Source organism: Solanum stenotomum, unplaced genomic scaffold (assembly GCF_019186545.1).
Source record: "Solanum stenotomum isolate F172 unplaced genomic scaffold, ASM1918654v1 scaffold12411, whole genome shotgun sequence".
Lineage (NCBI taxonomy): Eukaryota > Viridiplantae > Streptophyta > Magnoliopsida > Solanales > Solanaceae > Solanum > Solanum stenotomum.
In genome coordinates, this window is record NW_026022031.1 from 1 (window position 1) to 10760 (window position 10760).

General features: G+C 32.7%; 2 protein-coding genes and 1 long non-coding RNA gene across 3 annotated transcripts; 1 reads left to right on the forward strand and 2 right to left on the reverse strand.

The window, feature by feature from the left end:
- The first annotated feature begins 146 nt into the window (after window positions 1-146).
- On the forward strand, window positions 147-1081 carry LOC125849982 (uncharacterized). The gene is made up of 3 exons (XR_007444735.1): window positions 147-355; window positions 516-755; window positions 841-1081. It is a non-coding gene; the product is annotated as an uncharacterized LOC125849982 (long non-coding RNA).
- Window positions 1082-1144: 63 nt separating this feature from the next.
- Window positions 1145-3324, reverse strand: LOC125849981 (BTB/POZ domain-containing protein POB1-like). Its single transcript, XM_049529915.1, has 5 exons — window positions 3235-3324; window positions 2718-2845; window positions 2574-2631; window positions 2172-2451; window positions 1145-2063 (listed from the first exon to the last, which is right to left on the reverse strand). The coding sequence occupies exons 4-5, from the start codon at window positions 2417-2419 to the stop codon at window positions 1247-1249; spliced, it is 1065 nt and encodes a 354-aa protein (XP_049385872.1). The 5' UTR covers window positions 2420-2451; window positions 2574-2631; window positions 2718-2845; window positions 3235-3324; the 3' UTR covers window positions 1145-1246.
- A 3877-nt stretch (window positions 3325-7201) lies between these two features.
- Window positions 7202-9104, reverse strand: LOC125849983 (BTB/POZ domain-containing protein POB1-like). Its single transcript, XM_049529916.1, has 3 exons — window positions 9099-9104; window positions 8117-8328; window positions 7202-8018 (listed from the first exon to the last, which is right to left on the reverse strand). Exons 1-3 carry the CDS (start codon window positions 9102-9104, stop codon window positions 7202-7204), a joined length of 1035 nt encoding a protein of 344 aa, XP_049385873.1.
- Between the last annotated feature and the right edge of the window lie 1656 nt (window positions 9105-10760).

The window sequence follows — 10760 nt, forward strand, 5'->3', positions numbered from 1 at the left end:
ATAGAGTTAACTCGCGTTATACGAGTACCAACTCATAAGTACTTTTTGACTTATCTACGCATGTGGTACCCTTTCGAGACAAAACTCCTAACCCCCTCCATTCCATTTCTGTTGTTTATCCTTTCCCAGTCTAAAAGGCGTTTCTATCGCTCTAACAGAAGTGTTATCAGTACTTTCTACCAAACACATTAACTTTGCATTATCAAGTTCAACACTTCTATTCATACATATAACTGTTTATCTATAAAATCAATTTCAACACTTATTTCCGTTTATCATCATGTGTGCAAGGTTTTGAGGAAATGTCAACTTCGAGACGTTGTTCAGTAGAAAGAAGGAAGACTAGACTCCTCAGGTAATCATGATGATAACTTAAATCCTCTGCTCAGACTCTTCAAAAATGTCACCATGTTCGTGTCAGATCCTCCTCATGACACGGGTGCTAACAATATTTTTGATGACTCTGAGCAACATAGTAAAATTATAGTACTAACAATCAATAGTACTATATATAGTGTCACAAGATGGATCAAATTGGAGCATGGGACAAAGACAATTATTTTGTCTTGGAAGAGCATTGTTAAAAAGAAGAAAAATATTAGTTCTTGATGAAGCAACAGCATCAATTGATAATGCAACAGATTCAATAATTCAAAAAACGATAAGGACAGAATTTGAGGATTGCACAGTTATAACAGTAGCTCACAGAATCCCAACAGTCATGGATTGCACTATGGTTCTTGCTATAAGTGATGGTAAGATTCAACAAAATAATTACTTACTTCATCAAGGGTGTTTTCGATACGACGAAAAATATTAAATTACATTTTTTTTTTACAGGGAATCTGGTAGAGTATGATAAGCCAATGAAACTTATGAATAAAGAAAGTTCATTATTTGGGCAGCTTGTTAATGAATATTGGTCACATTCTCAACATGTTGACATACAAATTAAATCAATATGAGTAACCAGTATGGAACTCATTAATAAGAATTTAAGTTATGTACATTTAATTCGCGCTTACATGGCATGTTATGCTATTTTTTTTCTAGTTATCAATTAATACTTACTACACATCAATTTATAAGTTCAATAAATCATTGCATCAACAAGCCATAATAGAATTTAAAGCATAGATGCAACTTTTATAGAAACTACTTAAATACACATCCCAAAGTCACTGAAACTACTCAACAAGTTTGATTTTACTAATTCACAACACTGCAAATATGGCAACAGGCAAATTCATTCCCTGATCACAGTAATATCAGCACGAATATGCAGAATTTCATCGATGAAATACAAACTATCTTCACTCAGAAAAGGGGTCCAAGTTACACCACAAAGGTTGTGGCACCCCACAACGATGCCACTACTCAAGGTGTGGCTTCCCTTATACATGCTCACAAATTCGTTGTCTGGTTTCACACGCACTGAAAACTCGTAATCAACTGCAAGTGGCTGAGACTCCTCCCCTTGCATGCCCAGGAACAACCCCAAGCAATGGTAAACACCTTGTTGCTCTATGTTGCAATGTGCGGAAAGGAAAAGCTCTTGTCCACCCAAATGGAAACCCTGTGAAAAGAGTTTACCTTCAGGAAAGAGGTCATTACACTCATCACTTTTCAAATCTAGGTACACAACAGACTGCTGATGAGGTGCTTCAAACTCGAGAGCTTTAACAGGTCTGAGTTTGTATGCCCGTTCCACATAACATTTGTTGAAAGCATTCTCCACCCTGGCAGCAATTTCACCCTGCTGATACGGTGGTTCGGCCTTGTAAAAAAGAGCCTCCAAGACAAACTTTGAAGCAAGCTGACGACCAAAGTCATTGCACGTCATGATTTCCTTCAGCTTTGTGCATGTCATGGCTGGAAACCGAATGAGGAAACAGAGATGTGAGGTCCATACTTCTCGCCGTTCCTCAAGCTTTGGGTAATGCATACGAGCCCACTTCAATGCAAAGTCATAGACAACATCCTCTGATGCAATCTCAAGAAGATCACTGGACAGAACAACCTCAATTCCAGAAAGAGACAAACTCAATGCCTCTTTTTCGAACCTAAAGGATTCAAGGAAAAAGAATGAAATGGAAATGCAAATCATTCATACTCTATTAGCAGTATAGATGGTTAATGTAAAAGTGTCTGGAGAGTTTAAGTCTACTCACTTTGTTATGTCTGTAAAACGAACAAGAAGGAACACGTTGGCAGCGTCTGCCAACGGCCGAACAACATTAACCTTTAATACTTTGGAAGGAAGATCCAAATAAAGCAACGCGGTTTCAGTTGTCATGGGTTGATTCTGCAATTCATTGCTGCAGTATCTCATGCATGACGCCGCCTCAAACTTATCAGCAACCATCAACACATCAAGCAGACCAGTTGGTGTTTTAGCTGATAATGTATTACAATACATAAACTACAACAGGTCCATGAGGGCTGCTTCTTCTGCTCAAATAAAATTGACAAAGGCAAACACACATTAACATTTGGTTTTATTACTTGATTCAATCAAGAATGAAATCTATTGGAATGAACTTTCTCACAAGAAAGGAAAAATTAATACTTACCCGACTCATGAATTTGTACAATTACATACCATTGCTCTTCCGTGCCATTCGAGAACAACTAATAAGAAAACAAATAGTTGTAATTAAAAAAAAGTAGGGAATGCCAATTGAAAAAACAAATGTATTGTATTAAGGAGTACTCACCTTAAAAAAGAAAATACTCTTTGCAGCAACAATTGGAGAACTGATGTGTACAGTTCTCAAGCAAAGAGGATGACTTTTAGTCATCACAATGTTAGGAGGCGATTTCTCAAGTCTTCCTATAGCTACTTCTTCTCATTTGTCATCAGCATCAGACAAGCGAAAGAGATAAGGGTACATAATGAAATAATTAGGAAAAACCAAGAAATTAACGGTGCAGAACTCCCAAATAACCATTTCAAGTTACATCGCATAAGTTTCAGCATCAAACATAACCATATAAAAATGAATTCACATGCTCATTCATTCTTACCTTTATTTTAACAAAAAAGAGAATTTAAATTGAAGATAAAAATTACAGCAGTTATATTTGTAAAGGAAATGCAACCACATCCCAGCCCTAAATTCATAAACCGTCTTTCGCATAACAATTACTTCTATAATTCAAGTCTAAACTAGTTGAATTTAGCTATATGAATCATCTATATTGCTTCCACTCTATTTGGATTGGTAAACTTACCTTTTTCATCCATTAACCAAAAATAAATTCCCAAGTGAAAAAAACCGTTTTCAGATCTATGATTAGAAACCAAAAATCTATGGACTAAAAGTTGTTATAAACCCTATCTAGTAATAATTATAGGTGTTAAACCCGAACATAGAAGTTGAAAAAGAGTCCATTTTATTTCTTGGTTTTTTCTCCGCCTATAACAAAAAATCTATGGTAAATTAGTGTTCTTTTTTCATTCATGAAAACAATCCATGGCAAAAAGATGTTAAACTATTATGCAGAATCAAAAATCTAACTGCTTTCTTCTGTTTAAAAGCAAAAATCTATGAACTAAAAGATGTTAAACCCGATCTATTAAAAATATAGGTGTTTAACTCTAACACATAAAATGAAAAATAGTCCATTTTATTTCTTGGTCCTCCTATAACAAAAAATCTATGGTAAAATTAGTGTGTTTTTTTCATTCAAGAAAACAAGCCAAGGTAAAAAGATGTTAAACTCTTATGCAAAATCGAAGATCTAATCGTTTTCTCCTGTTTAAAAGCAAATATCTATGGGCTAAAAGATTTTAAAACCAAATGTAGGTGTTTAACTCTAACATAGAAGTTGAAAAAAAAATCAATTTTATTTCTTGGTTTCTTCTCCTCCTGTAGCAAAAGATCTATGGTAAAATTAGTGTGTTTTTTTTCATACATGAAAACAATCTAAGACAAAAAAGATGTTAAACTTTTATGCAGAATTAAAGATTTAATCGATTTCTTCTGTTTAAAAGCAAAAAATCAATGGACAACAAGATGTTAAACCCTATCTTTTAAAAATTTATGGTAAAATTGGTGTTTAAAGTTGAAAGACGGTCCATTTTTTTTTTTGATTTCTTCTCCTCTTATACAAAAAATCTATGGTAAAATTAGTGTTTTTTTTCATCCACGAAAATAATCCAAGGAAAGATGTTAAACTCTTATGCAGAATCAAAAATCTAATCGATTTCTTCTGTTTAAAAGCAAAAATCTATGGGGAAAAAATATAGATCTTTCATCTGAATGAAATGAAAACAGAAAATCAAATCATCAAGCATTAAAAAAAAAAACATTTCATGATTTTTTTTCTTTTCTCACACCAAAAATGTACCCAAAAATGAAAAAAAAATAATGTAAGTAAACCCTAATTTAAAATTAAAAAAAGCAAACCATTTCTTCTTGTTATGATTTCTTCTCTCTTATGCTTGCCTTTCCGGGCTGAATCATCAGCACTGCAACCTTCTGGTCTGAGCTCCATTGAATCTGGTACAATCTCTATCATCAACACTCGATCTGAGTAATTCCTGTCATTAAATGCAAATCCATAGTTCGATTGAGATTCCGATACATTCAAGGAATGTAGAAAATTCATTTTCACAATTGAATCAAAGCACAGTTTTTTCATAGAGAAAATTAGGAGAAATGCAAAGAAAATCATAGATTGAAGCACTTTAAATAATTGTTTTGCTTCATTGTTTAATTTGTACTTATCTTAATTAATTACAAAGTTTACTGATTTTAATGGTTGTTTGTCCTGTAATGCAAATAAAATAAAATATGAAAGCCAATTTCAAAATTAGTTCTTCTAATTGATACCATTTTTCTTGTTTTCTTCTTCTCTGAGTAGTTGGATGACATCGTTCTGAATTGCTCCAAATCTCTAATTTGTATCGAAATTTTCAAAAGCATTAAATTCATGACTCTATTTTTTGTACTTTCTTCCATTGAAGTTCTTCATAGCTCCATTAAATCAAAAAATTATTAAAGAATTTTTAAAAATCCTTTTGAAATATTTTAAAAGAAAAAAATAAGGTAAATAAATCAAATAACATCTTAACCGTACTCAAAGCCTGAGCTTTAAAATATCAAATCATATCAAATTAATTCATCTATGTTTTTGAAAAATGTTACAGCCTTGTGGGCAATACATATTCCAAATTAATATTACTCTACACTTTCAATCGCCTGAAAATTAAAATCAAGAATCTACTAAACACAAAGTTAAAACAACCAAAAAACAAAAATATGAGGTGCAAGGTGGATCATATGTCACTTTTCGAGCTCAATGTTGCATAGCTCCGAAGAAAAAATTGTGTTCCTAAAGCAAATAATATGTATCATGAACTAAAATCGTGACATAACAGGTTATAGGATTATAAGCATCAACATTGTCTTTTTAACAAAGATATATACTAGTATTACATAATTTCTAAGATTTTATAAAATATCCTAAACACAAGTACAACTAAAAGAAGGAAAAAGATGGCCATGAATATTATGTACTAACACCTGTGGAAATGCAACTATACAAGTAAACTTTAAAAACACAAAATCAGCTATAACAAGAATAATGACGCTTCAGTCTCAAATGAGTTGAAGTTGGCTATACGATCTCCAGTTCTTCATTTAAGTTCACGGTATATAACCATCATACTACATAAAATAAAATAAAAAATAAGCTAAAATATGTACTCGACATTAATACAAAGAATTTCTAGGTCTTCCAAAATAACTTCCTTGCATGTAATTTTAGGTCTAAGGCTGCATGTCCATTTTTGTTAACTTTCACTTACCTTAACTTTACACATATCGACCGATGCATCTATAGGTGGAGACTCAAGAGAGAAGTAGCTAATCTCAATAAAATGACACAAACTATGGAAACCATAATGTTTCCCAAAAACTCACATTATATTCCTCTGCTTAATAAAATGGTGCATCATAAACCATAAACACAAGTTAAGAGAATGTAACATTGATAGGTTGAAGTAATGACAAGACAAGTTTCACAAATAATCATTGTACACAATCTAGCAGAAATGGTATCCACAAGCAAATATAGAATTTGAAGCATATATAGATGGAACTTTATAGAAACTACTTAAATACACACATCCCAAAGTCACTGGAATCAACATCATCTCAGAGTCACTAAAACTACTCAACAAGTCTGATTTTACTAATTTACAACACTGTAAATAATTCATTCCGTGATCACACTTAAGTACCCCCAATCTATGCCCCAAATCTCAGAGACACACTTATACTATACTAAGGTTCTATTACCCCCTGAACTTATTTTATAAATAATTTTCTACCTCTTTTCGGCCTATGAGGCACTATTTTCTGGGCCTAGCGCGTGTTGACAATTTTTTCAAGCTATCTGGTTGATAGTGCCACATTGGCCGAAAAGGGGTAGAAAATTATTTAAAAAATAAGTTCGGGGGTAATAGGACCTTAGTATAGTATAAGTGTATCTCTGGAATTTCGGACATAGGTTGGGGGTACTTATGCATTTTCCCTATTTTTTTAGTCAATACATCGTTCGATAATTGTTAACTCGATACCGAATCAATTGATATCTTATCAGTTGGCCTGGAAATTAGTATATTTAAAAGTCGATAACTGATAAGTCAAATCTTTTAAGTCTAATAACTATCCGCTCGATAAAGCAGCCCTACTAAATTGTCCCTTAATTAAGTGTCTTTTGAACATCTGTACTATACATAATTAAGGCAAGAGACTGAAACAAACTTGTATGTTAAAAGAATCAATTATTAGATGACATGTCTAATATTTTTAAGAAAGAATTAACTAAAAATAAAATAAATGTAGTTTTAAAAAATACCAAACACCATCCTTCCTACAATAGCCACCAAAACACCTCATTTCACTAAGTGAAACTTTTCCATTTTCATCAAACAAGACACACATTTTGTTGTTCTTCCGTTGATCACCTCTGTTAAATCCTTGAACTCGATCGATCGATATAGGTTTGTCTTATAAGATCAAGCTTTCTAAGACTCGTGAGTCGTGATAGTGCATCATAAACCATGAAATCAGTTAAAGCAAAGGAATTCTATAACCACAAGCCAAAATAGATAGAAACTACTTAAATACACACATCCAAAGTCACTAAAACTACTCTGATTTTAGTAATTTACAATACTGCAAATAATTCATTCCCTGACCACAGTAATCTCAGCACGAATATGCAAAACTCCGTCGATGAAATACAAACCATCTTCATTCAGAAAAGGGGTCCAACCTATATCACAAAGGTTCCGGCACCCCACAACGATGCCACTATTAAGGGTATGGCTTCCCTTATACATGCTCACAAATTCGTTGTCTGGTCTAAGACGCACTGAAAACTCGTAATCAACTGCAAGTGGCTCAAACTCCTCCCCTTGCATACCCAGGAACAACCCCAAGCAATGTTGAAAACCTTGTTGGTCTATGTTGCAATACGCGGAAAGGAAAAGCTCTTGTCCACCAAAATGGAAACCCTGTAAATAGAGTTTACCTGCAGGAAAGAGGATAGCACACTCATCTCTTTTCAAATACAGGTAAACAACAGACTGTTGATGAGGTGCTTCAAACTCGAGAGCTTTAACAGGTCTGAGTTTGTATGCCCGCTCCAAATAACGATGGCCTAAAGCATTCCCCAACTTGGCAGAAATTGCACGCTGCTGATAAGGTTCTTCTGCCTTGTAAAAAAGAGCCTCAAAGACAAACTTTGAAGCAAGCTCACGACTGAAGTCATTGCACGTCATGATTTTCTTCAGCTTCGTGCATGTCATGGCTGGAAATCGGATGAGGAAACAAAGATGTGTAGTCCATACTTCTCGTCGATCCTTAAACTTTGGGTAATGCATACGAGCCCACTTCAACGCAAAGTCATAGACAACATCCTCTGATGCAATCTGAAGAAGATCACTGGACAGAACAACCTTAATTCCCGAAAGAGGCAAACTCAATGCCTCTTTTTCGAACCTGAAGGATTCAAAGAAAAAGAATGAAATGAAGACTGATATGGAAATGCAAATCATTCATACTCTATAAATAGATGGTTAATGTAAAAGTCTACGCAATTGTTTATGTCCCTGAAACGGAGGATAATAAACAATTTGGCCGCATCCGCCAATGGCTGAACTGCATCAACATTTAATACTTTGAAAGGAAGATCCAAATAGCGCAATGCTGTTTCAATTGTCATGTGTTGATTCTGCAGTTCATTGCTGCAGTATCCAAGGCAAAAAGATGTTAAACTTTTATGCAAAATCAAATATCTAATCGTTTTCTTCTATTTAAAAGCAAAAATCTGTGGACAAAAAGATATTAAACCCAATCTATTAGGTGCTTAACTCTAGCACAAAAGTTGAAAAACAGTCCATTTTATTTCTTGGTTTCTTCTCCTACCTTAACAAAAATTCTATAGTAAAATTAGTGTTTTTTTTTTCATTCATGAAAACAATCCAAGGCAAAAAGATGTTAAACTCTTGTGCAAAATTGAAGATCTAATCATTTTCTTTTGTTTAAAAGCAAAAATCTATGGATTAAAAGATGTTAATCCCAATTTATTAAATATGTAGGTGTTTAACTCTAATATAGAAGTTGAAAAATAGTCCATTTTATTTCTTGATTTATTCTTCTCCTATAACAAAATATCTATGGTAAAATTAGGGATTTTTTGGGAAAATACATAAAAAACCCACTGAACTTGGCACGAAAACTTAATTTAATACTTCAACTACACGGGTGTTTATATACCTTTTAATCTCATTTAAAGTGAATAAATACCCCCTCTTAATGCTGACGTGGCATAAAGAAAATAGTTAAGCGCGTCTTTCTTTTTTATTAAAAAATTGGTCCCACTAATATATGTATTATATAATTAAAAAAGAAAAAAAAATCATCCACCCGGCCACCCCTACTTTCATCTTCTCCAAACCCACCCACCCCCAATCCCCTTTTTCTTCTTCTGCAAACCCCCCCAGCCCTTTTTACTTATTTTGAACCCCCTTATCTCGCCCTTTCTCCTTCTTCGAACACCCCCATTGTACCCTACCTCACCTGCATCTTAATCTTCATCTTTTTTTTTGTTTTCAGATCTACTAAAGAGAGAAAAATCATTAAACTTCATTCCAATCAAACTTGAGCTTTCTGTCAAACTAAAGAAAATTTCATTAACACATTTTTATGATTTCAAAAATTATGATTGTTGTATGTCATGAAAAAATAAGGATTTTTGAAGATGGAATATTGGAAAGGATTGTTTTTTTTTTTTTTAATAAAGAGTCGAATTCATCTACATTTTCAGTTGATTTATTTGTCCTCAAATACCAAAGAGAGCAATAAATCGGTAAAAAATTCAATGTAGGTCCATATTTGTTGCAATCTCACATCAATGGATATTGATAGAAAATGTATGAGAATTTTGTCAAAAGAAATTAGTGAAATTGTTAGAAGATATTGAGGTTGAAAATAGAGAAGTCATTAGTGAAAATTAATGATAATCAAGCAAGAAATGAGAAAACACTAATGGAGGTGGAAGGTAGTGCATCAATTGGAGAGAGAAGGAAAAAAAATTAAATTTTAAAAATTGATTTCTGACATGGGAGAGAGAAGAAGAAGGGAAGGAAAAAAACAAAATTTTAAAACTGATTTCCAACACGATTCTGACGTGGCAATGATGTGGCGTTGATATGGCAATGACTTGGCGCGTGTGTAATAGACTTGTCACTGTGAGACTGGTTTTATATTCTTAGGGGGGTATTTATTCACTTTAAATGAGATTAGGGGGGTATATAAACACCCGTGTAGTTGAAGTACTAAATTAAGTTTTCGTGCCAAGTTCAGGGGGGTTTTTATGTATTTTCCCTTTTTTTAATTCACCAAAATAATCCATGGAAAGTTGTTAAACTCTTATGCATAATCGAAAATCTAATCGATTTCTTCCGTTTAAAAGCAAAATCTAGATTTTCTATCTGTAATGAAATGAAAACACAAAATCAAATCGTCAAGCATTCAAAAAAACAAACATTTCATGATGTTTTTTTTCTCACACAAAAAATGCATCCAAAAATAAAATAGAAAATCAAATCATCAAGCATTCCAAAAAACAAACATTTCATGATATTTTTTCTTTTCTCACACAAAAAATGCACCCAAAAATGAAATAAAAAATGCAACTAAAATCTAATTTAGATTTTTTATCTGTAACGAAATGAAAATAGAAAATCAAATCATCAAGGAATCCAAAAAAACAAACATTTCATGATTTTTTTTCTTTTCTCACACAAAAAATTGCACCCAAAAGTGAAATAAAAAATCAAATCATCAAGCATTCCAAAAAACAAACATTTCATGATTTTTTTTCTTTTCTCACACCAAAAATGCACCCAAAAATGAAATAAAAAATGGAACTAAAACCTAATTTAGATTTTTTATCTGTAGTGAAATGAAATGAAAACAGAAAATCAAATCATCAAGCATTCAAAAAAAAAACATTTCATGATTTTTTTTTCTTTTCTCACACCAAAAATGCACCCAAAAATGAAATTAAAAACCAAATCATCAAGCATTCAAAAAAACAAACATTTCATGATTTTTTTCTTTTCTCACACAAAAAATGCACCCAAAAATGAAATAAAAAATGCAACTAAAACCTAATTTAGATTATTTATCTATAATGAAATGAAAACAGAAAATCAAATCATCAAGAATTAAAAAAAA

Excerpts from the sequence above, each read along its gene's own strand:
- LOC125849983 (XM_049529916.1), bottom strand. Across the intron at positions 8,019-8,116 it reads CGTTTCAGGGACATAAACAA|GTTCGAAAAAGAGGCATTGA; the intron begins TTGCGTAGACTT and ends TGAATCCTTCAG.
- LOC125849981 (XM_049529915.1), bottom strand. The coding sequence starts at position 2,419 with ATGTATTGTAATACATTATCAGCTAAAACACCAACTGGTCTGCTTGAT. Across the intron at positions 2,064-2,171 it reads CGTTTTACAGACATAACAAA|GTTCGAAAAAGAGGCATTGA; the intron begins GTGAGTAGACTT and ends TGAATCCTTTAG.